General features: G+C 40.4%; 1 protein-coding gene across 1 annotated transcript in view; it reads left to right on the top strand.

Annotated features, from left to right (window-relative positions):
- Positions 1-25354, top strand: part of TRIM14 (tripartite motif containing 14) — a 55150-nt gene that overhangs the window by 26367 nt on the left and 3429 nt on the right. Inside the window, exons 2-5 of the mRNA XM_018552420.1 lie at positions 847-942; positions 9617-9850; positions 17489-17651; positions 18880-18972. Coding sequence (XP_018407922.1) covers positions 847-942; positions 9617-9850; positions 17489-17651; positions 18880-18972 — 586 coding nt within the window. The remainder of the gene's footprint in view (positions 1-846; positions 943-9616; positions 9851-17488; positions 17652-18879; positions 18973-25354) is intronic.

The following is a 25354-nucleotide window of genomic DNA, read 5'->3' as shown; positions in this document are numbered from 1 at the left end:
TATGGCCCCAGTCTTTTGAAAGTAAAAAAATTGAGCACACAGGAAGATTTTTTTGACTGATGCTATAGATAGTCATCACTGAGAATTCTCCATTCTGACTGCACACCACCTTTGCATCTGAAGCATGTTATAGCGCAGTGGATCAAAAAGTAGCACCTTTGTGGGTGAAATAAAAGGAGATAAGAATAATACCTTTAAGACATGACAGTAGTGGACATCACAGCACGTTTTCAAAGCACACAGATTCTACATCAAGCTGATAAAATAGCATAGCAGGATTGACTTTTTTTAAAGGAAATCTGGCATGATAGAAATATTGGACTGCCATTGCTGACCAGGTACGCTGGTTGCCTGTCTGTCATGAATTAATATGTCTGCATTGAATCCTTGGGCTTCTATACTTTAAATCAGTGATACAGAACAAATTTGTGGATCGGAAGTATACACTTTTTACTTGCTGGCTTTCCCCCTACAGTTATCAGTTGCACATTTGCCCCCATCATCAGTAGAAACACAGTCATCGCATAAAATATTAAGTGTAAGGTGGTCATAACAAAGCTTTAGGTGCTTTACTTTAGGTGCCTTAGGTTGAGGTTGTGTGACTGCAAGCTGTAGTGATGACTGATGAAATCTCATCCTATTTATAATCCATCGCTGGTCAGGTATGTGCACATATTACAATGAAGTGTTTCCTTTTTTTAATTATCATGCACCTTGCACTTGTAACAGCTGAACAAGCACATTTAGTTGGAGTGTGTTGCAGTCCTTCTGCTACTGAAAAAAGTGAGCCATACAGCCTTGATGAAAACAGTGTGCCATAGTAATAAACTTTCCTTTTTCTTGTAGAATCTGATGAACAGATGCCTGGAGCAGCTTGATCAAAAGAGAATCCATGTACTTGGCAACATACAGAATATTGAGCAAGCTGGCACTGAACTCAAGGTATGAGGCATGTGTTAAGAACAAGAAAATATCACAGTGTTTACTTCAATACACACATGTGGTATGTAGCCCATGTGTTTGCTATTGTTTGGTTGGTTATATTGCAGTGCTTCCAACCAAAATCAGCAAAATTTGCACTTATTAACCGCTTGAAGACCAGGTGTTTAGACCCCCTTCCTGGCCAGGCCATTTTTCAGTGTACAGCGCTGCAGTACTTTGACTGACATTTATTCCGTCATGCAACGCTGTACTGAAATTAATTTTATACCATTTTTTGGGGACAGATAGAGCTTTCTTTTGGTGGTATTTAATCACCACTGCGGGTTTTATTTTTTACTATATTCAGGAGAAATTACTGAAAATGTTGAATAAAAAAAGTTTTTTTCTACATTATGTTATAAAACAACTAATATTACCAACTTTTTTGGTAAAATATAAAAGTTGGGGTCACGTCGAGTAAATAGACACCAAACATGTCAAGCTTAAAAATTGCGCGCACTCGCAAAATCGCAAAAAAACTAGCATACCCAAAATTGGCCATAGGCGACGCTTTAAAAGCTTTTAGCGCTCATCAGTTTAGTGTTATCAGTGATTGATGGCCCTAGAACTATTGCTCTCACTGCGACGTTCGCGGCGATATGTAACATGTGCGGCGTAATGGGCGCAATCATCATTTTCGCAGGTATGCGCACCTGACGCATGTTTACATGCGTGTATGTAGGGGTGGGGACTTTTTAAAAAAAATTGTTTTTTTTTATTCTTTTTTATCTGTAACTTTAAAAAAATTTGGGGGGAAACTTAAAATTTTTTTACTATTTTTTTTTCCACTTAACTTTATTGCTATCACAGAGGGGGCTAAGAAACCCTTATATGTGATAGCAAAAGAGGTGACAGGTCCTCTTTATGGAGACATCAGGGGTCTCCAAGACCCCTAATGTCACCTAGGACCCCCCTGAAGAAGCTGATGAAGCACAGATCTGCTTCATCAGCTTCTCTCCAGCATCTGAAGCTGGAGAGTGACACGAGAATGCGGAAGTGATGTAATATACACAACTTCCGCATTCTGACAGCGGAGAGGGGACCGGAGGTGAGTTCGTGTACCGAGCTCCCTCTGATCCCCTGTGACAGAGACAGTATGCTGGTCCCGGGCTCACACCGGAGCCTGGGACCAGCTTGACAGCAAGAGGAGGGGGGGGGAGAGGATGGGAGCCGCGGAGGGGGCGCACGTTACGGGACGTCATACAAGCGCTTGTATATTCACGGGCATCGCTGCCTGTTTTCAAATAGCGGGGGTTTCCCGCTCGCGCGCCCAGTTACATCCAGGAAGCTCCCGGCCGGCCGTGTATACACAACGGCTGGCCGGGAGGTAGTTAAAGGATATCCTTCACGAACTTCTTAACCTTTGCACTTATTAACTGCTTCCCATCCAGCGGCTGTTCATTAACAGCCGGACGGGAGCCTTCTAGATGCAGGTGGGCGTTGTAAAACGTCCTTCCCCACCTCCACTCATGCGCGCCGCCCAGTGCACTCACGAGTGGGAAAACTGCTTAAAATGTAAACAGCCAGCAATGGCTGTTTAAGGCTGGGTTCACACCTAGGCCATAGCGTTTTTATGCTTTTCTACGCACGTTTTTTATGTGCGTTTTATGTTCATAAATGAAATTACGCGTTTTTGTAAGCAGATTGTAGCTCATTAATGTTAATGAGCAAACGCGCATGAAATGCGAAATAAGACGTTTTTAAGCGCTTCCTATTGAGTCTATGGGGCCAAAACGAGCTGTAATATGCCAAAAAATGCTCATGCACTGATGTGAAAAGGGCCATAGAAATGAATAGGATTATTTGGGGGGGCATATATTTTAAGCATATTTTAGGGCAGAAAAAGCGCTCAGTGTGAACCAGGCCTAAATACGATCATTCTGGCGTCTGTAGAGATGCCCAATCACATGTATTTTGTGTGGGTTTGCGCCACCGCCGCTGCAGCGGCTCGGTCACTGGAGATCAGTACACAATCTCCCTCCGATCTCTTCTCCGTTCTGTGAATGCAGGAAGTGATGTACCGTATATACTCGAGTATAAGCCGTCCCGAATATAAGCCGAGGTATCTAATTTTACCCAAAAAAACTGGGAAAAAGTATTGACCCGAATATAAGCCGAGGTATCTAATTTTACCCAAAAAAACTGGGAAAAAGTATTGACCCGAATATAAGCCGAGGTATCTAATTTTACCCAAAAAAACTGGGAAAAAGTATTGACCCGAATATAAGCCGAGGTATCTAATTTTACCCAAAAAAACTGGGAAAAAGTATTGACCCGAATATAAGCCGAGGTATCTAATTTTACCCAAAAAAACTGGGAAAAAGTATTGACCCGAATATAAGCCGAGGTATCTAATTTTACCCAAAAAAACTGGGAAAAAGTATTGACCCGAATATAAGCCGAGGTATCTAATTTTACCCAAAAAAACTGGGAAAAAGTATTGACCCGAATATAAGCCGAGGGTCGGAAATGAGGCAGCTAATGGTAGATAGATACCAATAAAATTACATTAATATTTATTTAAAAGAAAAATAACCTAGCTCTGTAAGTGGAAAAGGGGGTACAGGGCTACATATCATGTACTACGGATCATTTAACCCATTCATGTTAGCAGAGGATCATTGTAAATGTATTGTTGCAGGCACTCTATATGTACATGTACTATATACTACATATAGAGTGCACTGAACAATAGATTTACAATTATCCTCTGCTAATATGAATGGGTTAAATGATCCGTAGTACATGATATGTAGCCCTGTACCCCCTTTTCCACTTACAGAGCTAGGTTATTTTTCTTTTAAATAAATATTAATGTAATTTTATTGGTATCTATCTACCATTAGCTGCCTCATTTCCGACCCTCGGCTTATATTCGGGACGGCTTATACTCGAGTATATACGGTATATTACATCACTTCAACATTCAGCTCTCATTCCCAGCTACAGAAGTCGGGGAGAAGCTGGTGAAGCCGGTCTCTGCTTCATCAGCCTCTTTGGGGGTTCCTAGTTGACATTAGAGGTCTTAGAGACCCCTGATGTTTCCATAAAAAGGACTTGTCACGCAAATTGGCTATCACATAGGGTGATTCTTAGTCCCCTATGTGATAGCAATAAAATTAAGTGTAAAAAAAAAAGTTTAAAAAAAATTAAAGAAGCATAAAAAAATACACATGACCAGGTGAAAAGTCCCCTACCCCCACATACACACGCAAGCATGCGTCGGGTGCGCCTACGTGCGAAAATGCTGATTGCGCCCATTGTGCCGCACACAGTACATATCATCGCGAACATTGGAGTGTGAGCAATAATTGTAGGGCCATCAATCACTATCAACACTAAAGTGATGAGCAGTAAAAGCTTTTAAAGCGTCGCCTATGGCCAATTTTGGGTGTGGTAATATTTTTTGCAATCACGCGGGCGCGCGCAATTTTAAGGCTTGACTTGTTTGGTGTCTGTTTACCCGACGTGACCCCGTCTTTTATATTTCTCAAAAAAATTGGGGTAATAATAAAATGTTTCCTAACATAACGTACGGAAAACAGTTTTTACAAAAGTTTCTGTACCTTTTTTGTTATACAATTGATTAAATACCACCAAAAGAAAGCTCTATGTGTCCCCAAAAAATGGTATAAAATTAATTTCAGTACAGCGTTACACGACGGCATAAATGTCAAAGTACCGCGTCGCTGAATACTGAAAAATGGCCTGGACAGGAAGGGGGTTTAACACCCCGGTCAGCAAGTGGTTGCAGGATATCCTTCACGCACATCTTAACCTTTACTCATGCATATTAGAGGTACTGTATATAAGTGCAAAGTTTTTTTGTTACCAGAATCCAGACAAGAACTTTGTGACATTCTATAAAACCAAACAAATGCAACAAAACACAAAAAATATTTTACACTGCATACACACACAAAAGTGTATTGTAACGTATACTGTATACACTGACCTCCGTCTATGTAATATTAGTATTTCTGGCACGTTAGATTGCAGTCTATGTGCAATAGTTGTAATATTGTTATTATAAAGGGGGAAAAAATGTCAGGGCTAGAAAAATATTTGTCACCTTGCTGTACATGAAAACAAGATGTCAGAAGGGGAGACAATTAATGGCCTTACCAGATGCTTTGTGAATTGAGGATGGGCCCCAAGCATTTACCTTATAGTATCACCTTTCTGCATCTTCCTGTCTTCCACAAAAGACCAGATCTGCACTAACGTGGCAAAAAACAATTTAATGCCTTTCTTAATTTTTTAATTAGTATGGATAAAATGAATAAAGTGTATCTATACTGCACTATACAGCTCTGTATTTGTATTTTAGATGAGAAACCAGATTGTGGGCCTTGACCATACCTCATCTTCTTGATGATGCAGGCAATCAAAGTTGTTTTTTCTTGTTTTGAGTTTCCTATAATACGCTAATGGTTGTTCTCTAGAATAGACTGAATTACTGAGCCCTGGCAGTAATTAGTGATAATGTGCAAATGCCACTCTTGGATGTCATTATGTGATATTAAATTACTGAGTAACAATGTAATAATGAATCAGCACTGGATGGGCAGCACTAGCCCAGGTTTTACTGTTAACATATTGGTATACTATAGTAAAGCAGAGATATATTTCCTTCCTGTTTCTATCGAAGTACAGAACACCCATGCCCCTTCCACCTGCTGTGGTTGTCTTGCACACACCCCTTGGCTCTCTTCTTCAGTACAGGGAATGCACTTCTCCTTCACAAAACAAAATACTGTTTGACTGTTTCTGCCAACTGGCTCATCTACGACAATTTAAGTACAGGACCATAACAGGTTACAGACCATTGGGCCACGAGATGACTTTGTTGGGCCGCCTCGTGACTCCACGAGATGTTGAAAGGTGATGCGAGGAATCTGACACTGCACTGTTGCCCTTCTGTTGTCTTGTACCGTACTGCCCTAACATTGACTAGTCACTGACGGCCACAATTTGCACGTTCAGACCCAGATTTTCGGCTGACAGTCCAGTCTTTAAACACTTAAACAACAACTGCTCTTGAACATTTAACGAATTCTGCTGTTTTGCTGATACTCGCTCCATGGCTTCGAGCGCCAACAATCATCCCACGTTCAAAGGCTGTTAAATCACGTTGTTTACCCGTATCTTCAGAAGAAAATCGCTTCTACTGTCGTGTTAAACAACCTGCTTCCCTATTTATAATGGTCTGGCCCTCTAGCAACTTCAGCGCAAAATTATAGCTAATTATAGCTAATTTGCCTACAAACGTCCGGTGGTCATAATAATCTGGCCACTCAGTGTATAAGGAATATATAGGGGAAGAAATGTGTAACGTAAAGTAAACCAAATTGCCTACTTATTCTCATACTTCATTTCGCTGTTTTAATACATTTGTTATCCTCCAAAATAGGGATGCACCGATAATTTTTTCTCAGTATTGAGTACCGATATTTATCTTTCGGTACTCGCCAATACTGAATAGCGGTACTGGAACTTCCGGGAGCATGGAGCCGGCTTCCTGGCCAATCAGGAAGCCGGACAGCAGATCATTACCCTCCACTCAAATCCTGTGGCTTTGCTTTCTATCACTGATTCCACTCAGCTCCTGCATCTGTGCTCTCCCTCATTGATCTCACTTAACTCCTGTGTCTTTACTTTCCTTCACTTATTTCACTCAACTCCTGTGTCTGTGCTCTCTTTCGCTGATCTCTCTAAGCTACTATGTCTCTGCTTCACTGATCCCACTCCGATCCTGTGTCTCTGCTCTCTTTCATTGATACCACTCAACTTCTGTGTCTATACTCTGCTTCACTGTTCCCACACACAGTTGGCTTAAACTGGCTCTTCTTCAGTGATCTTCTGTGTCTCTGCTTACCATCACTAACCCTATTCCTTTTTTTTGTTCTTGCTTTTTATTGCTCCTTCTGTACAGGTATATATTATTACCAAGGCCCCCGTACCCAATTGCTTACTCCTAGGCCTTCGTAGATCTCCCTCCAAGGCCTGCGGTATTGTTTACAGTACTCAGCTGGCTTCATAATCCGATTTCTACACATGCACAGTCGGGCTCCTATCTGTCTACCATCCCCTCCTATCTGTCAAAAAGCCAGCTGAGGAAACAATGCCTGGGGGCCTTGGTGTGAGCTCTAGGTAAGTATAGTGGTTTTGGGGGGTGAACTACAACCAGTGTCTGAGTGCACACTACCAAGCTTGCATTTGGTGTATTTGATAATTATAGGTACTTGCAGATTACATAAAACAGATGTGGTTTTTTTTCTATTCTAGCTGTATTGTTTTACAATCCCCTTTAAACCTCTGAAAATACATTTGAAGTACAGTGATTGACGTTTCAACAGGAATATGACTTTGCTGTTCCCTAGCCCCAAATGAAGCACCTGTTTTTGTCTGTATTTCTTCTGGTGGCTGAGTACCTTGAGCATGTCTCTTGAGATCTTTTACAGCTGGTGGTTTATTAAAGGCCTTATGTGTTATTGCGGATGAGTATAATTTGTCACAGAATACTTTTTTTTTAATCAATATATCCAGGTCTGGGAGTGCTCTTAACAGCTTAAAGTGTATGTCCAGGCAAAATTAAAAAAAACTAAACAAATGCAGTACATTTTACCATGTTTTGTCCTTTTAACCACTTGCTGACCGGGGTGTTTTTCAGTATTCAGCGATGCGGTATTTTGACTGACATTTATTCCACCATGCAACGCTGTACTGAAATTAACTTTATGCCATTCTTTGGGGACAGATAGAGCTTTCTTTTGGTGGTATTTAATCACCACTGCAGATTGTATTTTTTACTATATAATGAAAAAAGTACCGAAAATTTGGGGAAGAAAAACTGTTTTCCCTACGTTATGTTATAAAACAATTATTACCCCAATTTTTGGCAAAATTTAAAAGACGGGGTCACGTCGGGTAAATAGACACCAAACATGTCAAGCTTTAAAATTGCGTGCGCCCGCGAACTCGCAAAAACTACCATACCCAAAATTGGCCTTAGGCGACGCTTTAAAAGCTTTTACCGCTCATCAGTTTAGTGTCATCAGTGATTAATGGCTCTAGAATTATTGCTCTCACTCCGACGTTTGCGGCGATATGTAACATGTGCGGCGTAATGGATGCAATCGTCGTTTACGCACGTAGGCGCATGTTTGCATCGCTGGCTGTTTACAGTCCAGGCTGATTTCAGCGGCGGCGGGCACGAGAGTGAAGGGATAGGATGTTTAAAAACGCCCACCCGCATTCAAGAAGCCGATGTCCGGCTGTTTAATTACAACGGCCGGACAGCAGGTGGTTAAGGACCCTGTAACAACAGAAAAATATGTATCAATTTATCAGTTACTAATTAATGTTCTGGGCTGACAAAACACAGATTATTTCTGGGCTGAATGGTGTCCACGCTGCCCAATTGTCTTTTGCTAAACTACCAAATCACAAACTTTGTTCTCATCTCACAGCATTAATTGATATGTAGGCACCAGTTTAGACTTGGGAGGGCAAATTAGGCCCATTGAGAGATCACAGGAAGTGTGGACACAGGACAGCTGTGAATGTGTAACAAGATCAGTAGGTATGCTTTGCACTTATTAAACAGGTATTACAAAATGCTTTCAATGATATTTTTAACAGACCAAAAAAGGAAAGTTAATTTCTTAGGGTTTACATACACTTTAAAAGCATCTTGTGTTGCCAAACAGAGAAGTCACATGGGAGTGATCTGAATATATAAGCAGGGACAGATCCAAGGCTGCAGTTAAAAATACCAATGATTCAAAATGTTTGTATGCCTTACAGTATTATAGTTCAGTTTATATAAGAAATACAAGTTACATTTTGGTAGCTTAGCCACTTTTCTATCGTTTGAAAACTGTATGGTATTAGTTGGGATTTCTCATACCTCAGCAGCAAAATACTAAACTAAATACTTATCAAATGAATACATTTGTTCCCTCCCTGGGTCCCCTGTTCTCTTTCTTCCCTTGCATTCTTCACCCCATCCTCCTTTTTTTCTGCTTATTTCACCTTGCATGTTTCCTTTTTGACGTGTGTTCTATACTGTTATATTTCAGTCTTAGTTCTTGTCATTTTACTCTGTGGCTACTTCACCTCTTTTTGGTGCACTTTCACATCATCAAACTCCTCAACGTGAGGTCGCAAAAGCAGTGCATTCTCATGCTTCAAAGGCGGTGCTCAACACTTTGAAGTTTCCTGGTGGGCCCGTGCCCTTACCTTTTTTGTTCAATTGACTATGATGCTGCTTTATTTAAAGTGTGATTTTATTATTGCATATGGTTGCCTTGCTGGACCTTATATTGTATGATTTGCACAAGACCCTGTATGTTATGACATGTGCACTGTAAAATGTATATATTTGAAAGGCTTAAATTAAGTATTTTTTTGTATCCCCTTATAAAACCAACAATTTGTGACCAGCCCCCAAAGTTTGAGTGTTGTTCATAAAAGACTGGAATATTGAAATCCTTAGTTACTTATCTATCAGTACAGAGCACAGCACCTTGCTGTAACGGATAGAAAGGTTGTAATGTCTGCTGTGACTATATTGCATTGTGTTTTGTCTTAATCCCTCACTATTCCCTGGTACTTCTATCTGTTTCTCTAGGACCACACTTTGGCAAGCAAAGACTCTATGACGGCAAACTTTACAGAACTGCGCCTGCTGCTTGACGAAGAAGAAACATTAGCAAAGAAATATATAGATGACAAAACTAAAATGGTCCTGTGGGCCTATGAAAGTCAAATGGAACATTGTCAAAATCAAATAAAGGCCATCGACAAAATATCAACCAAAGTTAGAGGTATACATCTACAGCCAGATACCATACAACTCATCCAGGTAAGGTGCATTTGATTATTTCTCAGAGACAGTGTCCATCAATATTATATTATAAAGTCTTATTTTTGAAATAAGTACAGACCGTAAAGACAGCACATACAACAGTAAAGGTGCCTACGAACCAGGGGCGGAACTACCGGCGGTGTAGCCGGTGTGGGGGCCCGGTGCCCAAGGCAGTTGAGGGGCCCACTGAGGTCCGGTCCCCAACCTCTTCTAGTCTGTAGGGAGGGACACCAGCAGGGGGACTGAGCCGGTGTCCTTTGAAAACGGCCGCTGCAGCGGCGATCACTCTTCTCATTGAGAAGAGAGAGCTGAGAAGAGTGATCGCCGCTCTCGATCAGTGGAGCCGGCACACAGTAGTGACAGCTGTACACATTCTTCTGTGGCATACCGAGGGGGGCACGTGCCCCGGGCTTCAAATCATTCAGAGACGGGCATGGAACAAGCCCATCTAAAGGGATCCCGGGGATGTCCTGTTTGCTAAAACATCGGTGACGATGTTTTTCAGGGACGCGGTCTACGAACATCAAAAAATATTTTCTCAAAAAAGCTTTTTACAGTTAAATTCAGGAATGCTTGTTGTTGTTGTTGGTACCCCCATGGTTCAGGAAGAGCCTGGTTAGGAGAAAGATGATGTGCCTGGATAGATATTATGCAACAGTTATGAGCGCTCAGGTAGCTGCCATCTAATTTCTGTTGAGAAAGGAGAGGAAATCTCCAATAAGGAGACTGACAGCAGGTAAAAATGGACAAAAGTAGCCTTCCCTACTCCATTAAAAATTTTAGTATTTAAAAAGTGTGAAAGTGAATGGCTGTCTGCTGTAAAATTATAGCTAATGTCAAACCATGGCCCATTAAAGCCAATCAGGTTTTATCTTTCATTCACCAGAACTATAAAATGCTGCAGAATGGCTGATTTATGAAAACCTGAGCAGACATGTATCGTATTAATTAAAATAATTTTACCTGCAAAAAATATTTGATTTATGGGAAAGCCTTATTCAGATACTACCACACAGAAAAGTGCAGATTTCGTTTCTAAGACCCCATGGAGCATAACTAGAGAATTAGTTAATTACCCGCCAGTGGACATCTGCCTATAATTTCTCTTCTGATGGACCCTTTAACTCAGAAAACATCCTACTTTGGATTATCTTGGTCCTGCATATATACAACATGTACTCTGTGAACTAAACAGAAATAAAACATAGAATACATTGCAATCATTTTTGTAAACACTAATTAGTGTGGCACATCTCCTCCTAATAGCAGATCTCCAAAACAATCCAAATAGAAATGAGAAATTGCTCAGTACACTCTTACATAATCAGTGGAATATTTCCTTCATTAGCTGTGGGTTTTTCAGTTCAAGTAAATTCATATTCAAAACACAACACGAATATTTAAAATGCATCCCTTGTGCTTGTCTTCCCCAGTCTGCATTAAATCTCAGCTTTTTATTAGTTTGCTGACACAGCTCATATATTACTTTTAAGAGCCATATATTCATTGCCCACATGGCCACACCATATGGCGTGATGACATATCACAAATGTGTTTCAATCATTGAGGGGCTTTATTATTGCTTTAAGGACAGGACAGGCGTTTAATTTTAAGAACCAGAGGTCTTGCTGCACTCCTTACCAGACCATCCACAGACCCGGGTAAACGGGTGGGTGCTTGTAGTGACCACGGGTGGAACCGTGAATAACTCAAATAAAGAAGTAACCTCACCAGCACTCCAAATAGTAATTTTAGCAATAGTCCGTTTAACTACCTCCCGGCCGGCCGTTGTGTATACACTGCCGGCCGTGAGCTTCTTGGATGTAACTGGGCGTGTATACACATCCTGTAACATCCGCCCGCTCGTGCGAGCGGGAAATGCCTGTTATTTGAAAACAGGTAGCGATGCCCGTTAATATACAAGCGATCCGCCGGCTATAGAGCCGGCGGATCGCTTGTATGAGGTCCCATGACGTGCGCCCCCTCCCCCTCCGCGGCTCCCCCCCTCCCGCTGTCAAGCTGATCCCGGCTCCAGTGCGAGCCCGGGACCAGCATACTGCCTCTGTCACAGGAGATCAGAGGGAGGTCGGTTCACGATCTCCCTCCGGTCCCCTCTACGCTGTCAGAATGCGGAGTTTCCCACAAAAATGTTTTTAAGTTACACATAAAAAAGAATTAAAATTTGTTTTTTTTTTAAAGTCCCCAACCCTACATTCACGCATGTAAACATGCGTCAGGTGCGCATACCTGCGAAAACGACGATTGCACCCATTACGCCGCACATGTTACATTTCGCCGCAAACGTCGGAATGAGAGCAATAATTCTAGGGCCATCAATCACTGTTAACACTAAACTGATAAGCTGTAAAAGCTTTTAAAGCGTCGCCCATGGCCAAATTTGGGTATGCTAGTTTTTTGCGATTTCGCGAGTGCGTGCAATTTTTAAGCTTGACATGTTTGGTGTCTATTTACCCGACGTGACCCCGTCTTTTATATTTTACCAAAAAAGTGGGTAATGTTAGTTGTTTTATAACATAATGTAAAAAAAAATGTTTTTTCCCCCAAATTTTCAGTAATTTCTCCTTATTATAGTAAAAAATAAAACCCGCAGTGGTGATTAAATACCACCAAAAGAAAGCTCTATCTGTCCCCAAAAAATGGTATAAAATTCATTTCAGTACAGCGTTGCATGACGGAATAAATGTTAGTCAAAGTACCGCAGCGCTGAATACTGAAAAATGGCCTGGCCAGGAAGGGGGTCTAAACACCTGGTCTTCAAGCTGTTAATGACACATTGCCATTCACTGCAAGCGCTTTCGGGGTCTCAAGGCGTTTCATTTTGTCACATATTTGTTGCACACAAAAGGAAATGTTTAATTCATGTATAATTAGATAAAGGGACCCGGCTGCCAGGTCATTCATTTCAACTAGGGATGCACCGAAATTATTGGCGGAAAATAGCACTTCTGGCAAAATGCAGAAAGTGCCATCTTTCGGCCGAAATTGCAGTGCATTTCTAGTTTCTCTCCAGCCCTCTGTGCGTTGCTCTGTGTCCCCGCTGGGAGGAGAGAAATGTTTAGGCAGCTAAGCGGGTTGGGGAGGAGAACGCTGTGTGCCGCAATGTCACAGGAGGCTAAGCTCTCCTCCCCAGCAGAGAAAGCTGTCAGCTGTCACAGGATGCCAAGCCAGCTGTGCAGGGGAGGATTCATCTGTCAAACCAGACCTAGCTATCCTCCCCGGAATGCCCATTCAGCCTCCTGTGATAGCGAGTCAGGTTGGAGAGTGGGTACAAGCAGTCAGTGATCAGCTGATCGCTGACTGCTTGTAAATAATTGAGGACATTGTATGTTTACTGCGTCCCCAATTATGAATGAACAGGAAGTGCTCAGTAAACATACAATCTCCACAAGTTATGAATGTACAGGAACACTCAGTATAGAAGCTTCCTCTTCATTTATAACAGAGGCTGCAGAAAAAGAGATTGATGACTCTGTGTCGAAAATCTCTTTTTCTATTTTAAAAAGGAAATATCAGGGGTCTGTTTAGACCCCTAATATGTCCCCAGAGCCCCCAACAGTAAAGTTCAGAAAGAAAAATATCTATTAAAAAATAAATAAATGAAAATAAAATATAAAAAATAAATAAAAATATATTTTTTTAAACAAATTAAAAAGGTTAAAAAAAATCGGTATCAAAATTTTATTTCGGTGCTCCTCTAATTTCAACTACAATCTTCCTATAGGATTATGCATTCAATGTATTTAATTCATATTATTTACCTGTATAAGTCTCCTTTGTGTAGACATCCGAAGGCCTAAGACTGCTGCTGGGCACTGCCATTTTGGATGTGATGCAAGCAACCCCAGCTGTCATTCAAAGTGTATTTCCACTTTTGAAGCCAGATTAGGATAACATTTACTTTATATTTGTTACTTGTCTTCATTCCCTTTGCGTAACCCTAACTATTTTTTTTAATTGCTGCTTGCACAATACATGTTCTATTCCAACACAAACGTTGTTCTCTGTAATTGTGCTCTGGAATGCAAGGGGTGCTGTGTAAGTTAATGTTAACATAATTAACCTTGTCTCTACTCTGCTGCCAGATCTTATTATCAGATCTAGAAGCATTGTGTGTTAATGAGAAGCTCATTTTGTCCCTAGTGCTTCTATTAGGACAGTCAGTTTCCTGTTACTTGGAAATTGAGAGAGAAGCTTGCAAAGGCCTGCTACACAAATCTAAAAAGTAAGAAATATTTTTTAAACAATTCTTTTAGGAATTCTGTGCGATTGGGAACACATAACAAACAAATATTGGGTGTTTTCTCAAATTTGGCAGCAAGTGTGGAAATGTACAAATATATAATATAGTGGCACTATAGTATTTCCTTTCAATCCTCCACAATCTAGTACATAGAAGGTTATGTAGGGAGATGCAGCGAGGGGTAGAGGAGCCGGGCCAGAGAGTAATTGGAGACTTCCATAAGAGGAGAAGGCTTTGATGTGCAAGGAAGGAGGGGGCTGTGCTATGAAATTGACTCTTCCTGAAATAGTCAAAGCTGCTAAGTTCAAAGGCATATTGCAAGTGAATACAAATGTTCTAATGGAACGGAAAAACACTCCAACTGTACACAGCACTAAATCTAGCACTAAAAATAAATATATGTACATCAAACTCCAATAATATTCACAATATAAGTGCAAATAGTGATCATTGCAATAAGATGCCCAATGCTTTACCAAAAACAATATTGTGCAGTCGCTGTCCGTAGTAACCATCAATCAAAATGTCAGTGTTTTTACAATCTGGAATCTGTTTGGAAGTATTGGAGCAGTGGAAGTTGTGCTTGGAGCATATTCCATCCTGCAGATTGGAAAAAGGGCTTAATGACCTTGTATGTTTAAAGCGGACCTTTACCCATATCTTCAAAATAACAACAAACACACCTTTAGAAATGTTTAGTAATGACAATCGAAGTGATCACAGTGCAGGGACCCCCTAATTTGCTGTTGAGGGTCTGCCTCAGGCACAGAGGACCCAAGAACAGCATGAACCTCATGAGTGCTGGTCCCTCGACGCACCAACACTCATTTTCCCGCATGGCGGTATGATTCCATCACCAGTCTTTAACTAAAAGATTGTGACGGAATAATTCTGTCATTGGTTGGGAAGGGATTAACTAAGGGCAGGTTACTAGATATAATCATTAAAGTGCAAAAAACCTATAGTGCTTAAAAAATTATAGTAATCCACTTTAGATTCACAAATATACACAATTCAGTGCAATATGTATATAAAAAAAACTTGTGATAAATACACCATGCAATAAAAGATGGATTGGATACCTTCACGTAACTTCATGTGTATCCTAGATGTAACGTATGTAGGGAGGAGCCTGGGACCAAACCGAGAGCCGGTCAGGGCTGCAATATGTACTGGGAGATTTTACAGAGTTATTTACAAAAGGGTGAAGAATTTGGAGGTCAGTAGAAGTGAACAATCTAGGACAACATAGCTGGACTGGAAAGTGAGCTGAATGGGAGAATTTTTCCAGATCGGCTATTTTGGCCTAGATTGTTCACTTCTCCTGCCTTCTGCAAACTCTTCACCCATTTGTGAATAACCCAGTTAATCTCATTTGGATGCGGTTTTTATCATTTATGTTTGTGAGTACGTTTTTATCTTATTTATATTTTAAGTGGTTTTATGGAGCACACTATGGAGAGTCCTGTTATTAAAATTCGTTAAAATCGATTGGTAGCAAGTTATGACTGGAGAATACAACTCAAGCCGCAGAGTGAAAAGAGGAGTTTCATTGCTAACATTTGGTGTCTTCCCGTCTGTGATTGGAAAAGGGAAGTGGTGGTTTTCAGACCTTTATAATATAAAGTTGCATCTAGAGGTGAGAGTTATTCTATTTGGAGTGGAAGGCTGAAGTCACAAGGAACACGGAGGAACTGTTTAACTACTTTTTATTTATAAGACTTGGGTGCACAATCTATCCTTTATTGCATGGTGTATTTATCACAGGTGGACTTTTTTATATATATTGCACTGAATTGTGTATATTTGTGAATCTAAAGTGGACTACTATCATTATCAAGCACTATAGGTTTGTTGCACTTTAATGATATACCGCACTTTTTATAACCTTAGTGTTGTAGATAAGAATCACAGTTTATTTGTGAGAGTGGCACATTATTTGTGTTTATTTTATTTTATTCTGGATATATAACTACAATTAGTGCCTGTTGCCTAGTTAGGAGCTGAGCATGAAGTTTTGAATTTGACAGGTTACTAGGTCTCCTTTCACTTCCTAGACCTCTGGCACATGTGACTAGGACATGTGACCATGCACATCATCTCAGTGGAGGAAAATGCCTTTCCCTGAGATCTCATGAGATTACAGATGAGATTTCCCAGCAATGCTCTGCTGATGTAACCTTCTCAGGATGCAATGCTTGGGCATAGATTAAATCATTTGTGCCCAAGTGGACCAGGAAGTAGAAAAAAAGCAATTGTAAGTAAAGTGGAAATATGTTTGTTTAACTAATACATGTAAGTTGATTTAATATCATGTGTACTGATACACTGATGTGATTTTTAGTCAAAGGGGGTAAAGGTCCGCTTTAAGGTCAATTGTGTTTGGTGAGTCCACCCTAACATAAGGGTTTTTCATCGGGTTTGCATCAGTGTTTTGTGGTGTTGGAGTCCAAATATGGTTTTGATAGGACACAAAGTGATGGATATTGAACTGAATTGATGGTTGCTATGGACAACAATAATTGCACAATATTATTTTCCTATTAAAACACTGAAGGGAAAAATCTGGGCAGTTGCCCAGGGCAACCAATCAGCTTCTCTCTTCAGTTTGTTCAGTCAAGGTTTGATAATGAAAGGTGGATGCTGATTGGTTGCCATGGGCGCCTGCTCCAGATTTTGTTTGCTCCAGTTTTCGTAAATTCCCCTCTGGGTATCTTATTGCTAGTACTATGATTTGCACTTTATTATATACAGAGGGGGACATTGAAATTGTGGACCGTCACTTTGATTGTTTTATCAGTTTGATTGAAGGTTGCTATAGACAGCAAACACTGCCTCTGATTGCTGCAAGCACTATTTGCACTTTATTATACATACATTGGGAGGAATTTGTAAAAACTGGGACAGACTCTGAAGCAGTTGCCCATAGTAACTAATCAGGTTCTAGCTTTCATTTTCAAAGTTTAACTGAACAAACTGAACAGAGAAGCTGATTGGTTACTATGGACAACTGCTCCAGATTCTGGAGTCTGCTTCAGTTTTGATACATTGCCCTCATTGGCCCTATTATTGGAAACTATTTTGTTACATATATATTTGTAGAATGTTTGCATTTCTTTTTAGTGTTAAGAGGTTTTTTTTATATCGTTTAAAATACTTAATTTTTGTGTGATTTTACCTTCAAATTTTGGTGACAGTAAATACACCTTTAACTTTGTCCCATTGTTCTGCTATTTTTTCCTTTTTAATGGGTGATAGAATTGCCTGTGTCAAAGGTGTTTGTTTATCTAGTATGGAATTCATTCTGTTCTCATAAATGTTGGTACCTTTGGAATTGGTTCAGTGGAATAGATGGTATTTGTGTTTTCAAACAGGATTATGCCGCATCAGAGAATGAGATTAGAGCTTCTATGGCTCCAGCTGAACAGTGGCATCCAGTCCCTTTTACTTTTGATCATCTGGAAAATTATTATGGCTCCTTCATGGAAACGCTGAAATCTTCATTCACCGAGCCCCTTGTAAGCCGTCTTCAAAAAGGTAAGTATGGTGGGTAGCTATACAAGCATTTACTAGATGTTAGGTAAATCCCACCCGCTCTTCAGAGGTGAGGTAATACTAAACTATGACAGGAAGTCATAAGAAAGTCTTGACAGCAGATTTTCTCTTTACTTTTATAAAGCGTATAATCTCTAGAACACGTCTTTTTATTGTCTTGCACCCCGCTAAACATACTACACTGGACCAGCTGGCCATCTTTGGCTGATCCTAGGCTGCTTGCTTCCTGTTAAGTCTCCCTCACTTCATAATCCACTGTTGTCTTCTTTGCACTGGAGTACAGAAACGTGTTGCCCAATGCAACAAATAAGATCTTCGCTGTCATTTTGCTATTGCAGATCCCAAAATGATCAAACTTGTTACAATGAGCAACTTGAACAATTTGTTTTGTGTTACAACTATAGATGTGTATGTTTCTTCATTAGGGATTCATTCTTTCAATTCATTTAATGGCACCGCAGACACACCTCCCGCCCACAGTACGATCGCTTGCACTGGAACACGTGGTAGCGCAATGCCATGTTTCTTCATTAGGGATTAATTCTTTCAATTCATTTAATGACACCGCAGACACACCTCCTGCCCACAGTACGATCGCTTGCACTGGAACACGTGGTAGCGCAATGCCATGTTTCTTCATTAGGGATTAATTCTTTCAATTCATTTAATGACACCGCAGACACACCTCCCACCCACAGTACGATCGCTTGCACTGGAACACATGGTAGCGCAATGCCCTGTGTTCCAGTGCAGTGTGAATGCAAAGAATAGTGCAGTAGTACTAGAATGCAGGGAGGGTTTGATTAAGCGTTTATGTTACAGAACTGCAAGATGAACACACTGGATGGTGTGAACAGGCCCTAAAAGTAAATGAATAAACAACCTAAATAACAGTAATCTTGTGTTTTTAAATAAGAATGCTGTTGTGATGACCGTCATAGTTAATAGCCAGTATTAAAGGGAACTTCACCTTTCTGGACGAATATATTCCATACCATATTTTACTTACAGCAGATATTATTGTTTTCAAAGCTTATACAACAGTTAATATTTTTACATCTAAAGACACAAACAAAAATTGTCTTGGAGAGAACTTGCATTAAAGAGGACTTTTTAAGCTTGAGATGATCAGCCACAGTAATGAAAGGTGTGTTGTTGTTACATTCCACAAAACATGATTTATAATAAAAATATTAATGTTTTTATTCAGAAACATTTAGTGGAATTGGAGGAAGAGCAACAGAAAAACCTGGAATGTTAATTAAAACAAAATCCTTCGTGCACAGATCACTGTTGTTGAAACGTAAGTTGTGTTAGATCTTATGTGGGGGTTTATTTTTTTGTAAGTAAAACTGTCCATACCATGGGATGCTTGTTTCTCAGCTAGAATTAAGCAGTTTTATTGATACTGCAATCATTTACCTGGATGTCCATCTAAAACAATGCTTGTTTTTCATTACAAAGGCATAGAACAGTAACAATTCTCTTTACAGCAAAAAACATATTTGGGTGGGTACAAATTTCGAGTTAATAATATTATTGTAATCTTCACCTGAAAGTAATTTTCAACATGACTTGTACTTGTATAAGAGTCTAGCATTCCCTGAATAATGATAGGTGAGTCAAGTGCAGATAGCAAATAGCTACCTCCACACATCCGATATATGAAAGGTCTTTCAATAGACATGCGGCTTCATATCAGCTGACCATGCATGTTTAAGTCTATAAAGAAAGGAAAGAAAACACTTATAGATGATCATGGTGGCAGCTTATCTTGGGTGAACAAAATTGCAGGTATCCTGGAAATCTAAGGTTTTAGTTTTGAGTTTACCTGATTTGGCCACAGCCAACCATATCAGGTAATTAATATCTTTTGTCTGAAGACACCAATAGGCTGCCCATGGATAAGATGCCTTTTCAGAAGAATAAATGAAGTTGATGAAAATTGTTCGATGAGCATTTAAACATTACTATGCTGATACTTTGCAGAGAGTAATTTCTACCACTGTCTTCCAATTCAGTATTTTGTTGAATTGTCCTCAGATCCTTGCAGATTCCTAAGAATCATCTTGTGTATAGCCAGCCTTACAGAGCATTTTCTCTTTTAATCAGGTTAGACACACATGAGCCATAGACTTGCTGAGAAAAAGGGGAGCAACAAAATTTAGTAACTGCTCAATACTATTAGGAAGTGCATATATGTGATGAGCAAAAATAGCTGCCCCATATGCATATTTACTGTATTTACCAAATATAAAACACGTTTTTGTGAATAAAAATGCTTGTCTATGATTGAACAAAATGTGGTTTTGCTTCAAATTGGACCTGGCATGTTAAGTTCTTGCATGCTAAACATTGTAACACTTGCTAGTATTAACATCTTGCAGACATTGTAGTACTTCTGAAAATACTTTCCTTTTCCCCCTGAAGACCATATGCTTTCCTTCCTTTTGTTCCCCGCTGCTTTGTTCACCCGCAGCAGTAAGAACAAGAAGCGCTGTGTAATATCCAAGCTTGCACAGGGCTAATGATGTTCCCCCTGACCTGTCAGTCCCAAAAAAGATTCTAGCTGAAAGTTCCCTGAAATAGAAGAGGCACTATACTTACCTCTCTGGCATGTCGCCTAACTTCACTCTGTCCTAGAGCTACAGCCTCCGTTAGACATTTCAGCATTCAACACTTCTGAAAATGTCAGATGCCTTTGTCTAAAGCAAAGATTGCCATCGTTCAGATCAGTTTAAAACTAGCAAAAAGGTGGAAGGTGCACATTGGCAGGGCAATATTACAAAGGGGTCCCCAGCACACCTATCATCTAGCCCGCAAAAGACCTAACTAAACTGTTTCAATTACTCTGGTTAGAAACTTAGCTTTTTCTTGTATACATTCACAAATACATGTAAAGCCACATTGCCTAATCAAGGCACCTCTATAAAGTGTGGTTCCCTAACTCAAAACGGTCTCAACTCCCAACTCGAGGCAACCCTCTATTCCTTACAAAACACCAGGGGACCAACTTTGCCCATTGTGAGTCTGTACCAAATCCTGCTTTATCACAGTTGTCTATGGCCCCCACCAAGCAATGTGGCTCCATCCTCTGACCCCTACATCATCGCTGAGTCCTTTAGTAACATAGGGGTCTACGTAAGGAAGCAATGAGTGCAGGAGGGACCCTGGAGATCGACACTATTGGAAGTGTTGGTTTCTGAAGAGACTTCAGACAATGATTTGTTTGCAGCAGAGTATTGGTCAGAGGTGAATATTTACTATTTTCTATTCAACAGCATTTTCTGCACTTTGAATTCATTGACAGAGCAATTTTCTGATTAGATTATGTGATACATTTATTCAGACACTAGATGGCAGCAAAATAGCTTGTTGGTCACCTGTATTACACAGGTTACACATGCCAAGCCGCACTCAACAGCCAAGGACCTTGATGTAAAAAGGTTTATTTCCAGGAATTTAAAACATTACAGGCAGAGCCTGTGGATCTATTTATGCTTGTAGCGTTTTAGATTTCTGGGAATAAACTTTTTCACATCGAGGTCCTAGCTGTTGAGTGCAGCTTAACATGTATTGGATTACTAGCGACGGTCGTGGCGTGCTTCTGTCGACCGGCAACCAGTTTTTTGGACGGGACCGATGAGTTTGGGCGTATGAATATGCACAGTGTCCTTTTCACAATCTTTTCTAAACAGATGACAGTTTTGAATGGCAAGTAAAACAACTGTTTTCATTTAATGAGTCCCTTTTTTAGTCATTTGCTGGATATATTCACTGCAGAGCTGTGAGGAGAATTGAAAAAAAACACAGGAATTTGACATTTAGTAACATTTCTAATTATTATTTATATTTACTATTCACTCAAAGTGAAGGGGTAAAAGGATTAGAAGCTACTTAATAATGTATTTATAGTTATTTGTTATGCAGTCTTATATTATTATGTATTATTATGACTCCAATTAGAGATGCTTGCACTTCTGGCTCTATGGAGACTAAGGAAAGCTTTATCTGCATATCTATTTGTTGACCACATTTACAATAACAATCCCATTTTGCATGATTATATTCAAACAGCGCAAACCCCCTAGCATAGAAATCCCATAGTAGGAGCCCTCCAATGAATAGATATTCAAGTATAATATAAAGTGCATCCAAACATATTTATTTAAACCTTGCAACACATAAAGATAAATCACCTCATTACGTTTAAAACATATTTAAAATCGCAATGCTTCCCTAAAGTCACTCAATGTGGGACAGAAATAAATAAAGTTGAAATACCCGCAGGGCAGAGCAGCAGTCATTGATATCAATGGATACACCGTAACGAGGCGGTGGATACTAATGTATCAGCATATGATGATAGGATTACTCACTTGTTCCTCACTTGTGGCCACAAGGGAAAGAGTCCGTGCTTCTATGATAGATATTCCAGTGATATTCTTAATACTGTAAAGGTTTTTTGTTCAAAAAAACATTTGTAATCCTGCTGATCGCTTAGATGTTTCCAACACTTGCACCAACTTCCAGTGAGTTTGATCCCGACCTGTTTCACTTCACATCAACTATGGACAGGTGGCTCGACAATTCCCCTGCGAGTGCGGCCGCACCTTGGAACGGGGGTAAACGATGTTCCACTGGCAAGGTATCCAGTGATGTGCTTGATCAGGGATTAGAAATTGGTGGTCTCCGCTGTCGCTGTGTTGCTTGAGCGGGCCTCGCTCAATACAGTCGGTATAGCAGAGGCTCTCCTGCTCGATCACTGCGATGACATACAAGTAGTAAGTCCTGGGTCCTCAGGGAAGCTAGTCACATGCTGAACCCTGACGCTTTTCCCCCCAGCGAACGGGGCTTCCTCAGAGGGGCGTGTAACATTTCACAGATGCAGGTGATTTAAATAGCTCTTTGGTAGAGACATTGATAAGGTTCAGGTTTTCTTAATTAGGTATTAGAGCCATTACTCGGTGTTGGTACTACATATATTCACTTCTAACAGTACATTTCAATTCTCGGTGTGTTCATTTGTAACAAGATAGATCTATATTCGATAACCATGACTAGTCACAGATCAGCAAATGCACAAGGAACATGTCCATCAACCCACTGAACAGTGCCCATTCAAGCTAAGTTCGTTAGTATATTGCTTGGTGTACAGACATATAACCTGTGAAGACATTTAGGGTGGCTCTCCGACCGGTCACACCATCCCAGAAATCGACAAAAATTGCAAACTTGCAAATGAGTATCTTAGATTAAGACTATAAAATACAGGATAAATAACATTGTCCTGAGCAAAAATGTATCGCAGGCGGCAATATGCCGTTCTAAACAATACATTTACAAAGGTTTGTCAGGGAAAGGGGATGGGTGTACCGGCCCGAGCTTGCAATTTCAACTCAGTGTAGACACTGTTCAGATTTAATCCATGTTTGAAAGAGAGGGAAAAAGAACAGTTGTATACGGTATAAGCACAAAGAAGGTGTATCCCAAACAAACACCTATAAAAGGTATGAAGATCAAATTTCAGGTTTATTTGGCCACATTCCTGTTATCCCATCTCACACAATACAGTCTGACTAGAGTTCTAACAACATGGATGTATAGTTCATACAATTTTTATAGAGAAGGAAAGCATTATGTTTGACAGGTAAATGTATCAGAGGTAACAACTGAAATTGATACTGTCGTTTAATCCAGGTGCCTCCATAGGCTTCTGTCTGGTGAATCCACCTACATTCTCTCTGCAGGAGATATTTGTCCCAATCACCTCCCCTTCTATGTTTATGAACCCTATCCAGTACAAAGAAGCGCAGTTTGTCGATTTGTCCATTGTGTGTACTTACAAAGTGCCTAACTATAGGCGATCTCAGATCCCGAGCTGTTATATCTGAAATGTGATCCGAGATCCTGTTTTTGAGCATGCGTTTAGTTTTGCCGACATAAAACATGTCGCATTTGCATAACATTAGGTAGATAACTCCCTTAGTTTCGCAGTTCGCAAAATGGCGAGCTTTGAAGTTTTTACCTCGGGGGTGGTTATTTCTACTCCCGTCTGGACAAATCGACAAAACTTGCATCTCTGGCACTGGTAGGTGCCCTTGTATTTGCAGCAGGCGCCACTATTGTGGACAAACGCGCTGCTTGTAAGTTTGTCTTTTAAAGCAGGGCAATGGCGGTAGGTGATGGTGGGTCTTCTGCAGAGAAATTTAGAGATTCTGGGATCCTTAGTCAGGCAATGCCAGTGTTTCCCCAGTATCTTTGATATTTGATTGTGTTGATTATTGTATGTTAAGATTAATCTGACCAGGGGATTCTTCTTTTTTCTTTTGTTTCGAGCTATTGATGTTCAATCTTGGTGCATCTTTAGCTCTCTGGTACGCTCTTTTTAGTATTTTATTAGGGTAACCCCTTTCCCGTAGTCTGATCCTAATGTCATGAGCCTCGCTTTCAAAATCAGTGTCTATAGTACAATTTCTCCTAATCCTTAGGTACTGCCCATACGGGATGCTATTTTTCAAGCACTTGGGGTGGGCACTGGTTGCCTCCAAAATGGCATTGCCTGCTGTGTCTTTTCTGTACAGACTGGTGTACAGGGCCCCCCCATTGTCCTTACACACCAGAATGTCCAGAAATGGCAGTTTTTCCACATTGGCCGTCATGGTGAATCTTAAGTTCTAGGTGTTAAAATTCAGGATGTCAACAAAATCTCTCAATAGATCACCCCCCCCTGTCCACAGCATCAGGATGTCATCTATGTACCTATGCCATGACAACACATGGCACAGGTACATAGATAAGTCCTCCCTGGCCCATAACTCCTGTTCCCATCCCCCTAGGTATAGGTTGGCATAGGAGGGTGCACATTTAGTCCCCATAGCGGTACCCTGTTTCTGTAGATAATAATGATCATTAAAGAGAAAGGCGTTATGGGTGAGAACAAATTCTAAAAGTTGTAGTAAGAATGTGTTATGCGCATTCTCTGTGATCCCCAAGGTGGCGAGGAATCTCTCGGTTATTTTCAGCCCCTTGGAGTGTGGAATGGACGAATATAGTGCCTCAACATCCAAGCCTACCAAAAGGGTGTCTAAGGGTACTTCTAGATTTTGGATGAGGGAGATGAGATGAGGAGTATCCCTAACATATGAGGCCAGGGATTCAACATGGGGTTTGAGAAAGTGATCTATATAAGAGCTAATGTTTTCAGTTAGTGACCCGCACCCAGATACAATAGGCCTCCCAGGGGGCCTCGACAAGGATTTAGGTATTTTGGGTAGAGCATAAAGCACTTGAGTTCTGGGGAAGGGGACTTTAAGAAAATCAAAGGTACATTTGTCAATGAGATTTGAGTCAAAGGCCTCCTCCAAGATCTTCTCAAGTTCAATTTGAAACGATCCCATTAATGCTGCTTGTATAGGTTGGTACCAAACTGTATTGTCCAAAATCCTCATAACCATTTCAGTGTAGTACTCATTATGACCACGTTTCCACCCTTGTCGGCTGCTTTGATCACTATATTTCTATTATTCTTTAGATCTTCCAGGGCCGCTCTATTAACAGGAGTAAGGTTGCCTTCCTTAATTTTAGTGTGTAAAACGGTCATGATATCCTCACTGACTCTTTTTACAAAGTTCCATACATTAATGTTTTGGGACATTGGCGGGAAGGTTTTGGATTTGCTTTTA

This window comes from Nanorana parkeri, unplaced genomic scaffold, assembly GCF_000935625.1.
Source record: "Nanorana parkeri isolate BGI_ZX_2015 unplaced genomic scaffold, ASM93562v1 scaffold88, whole genome shotgun sequence".
NCBI classification, from domain to species: Eukaryota; Metazoa; Chordata; class Amphibia; order Anura; family Dicroglossidae; genus Nanorana; species Nanorana parkeri.
This window is presented reverse-complemented; position numbering and strand designations above follow the sequence as displayed.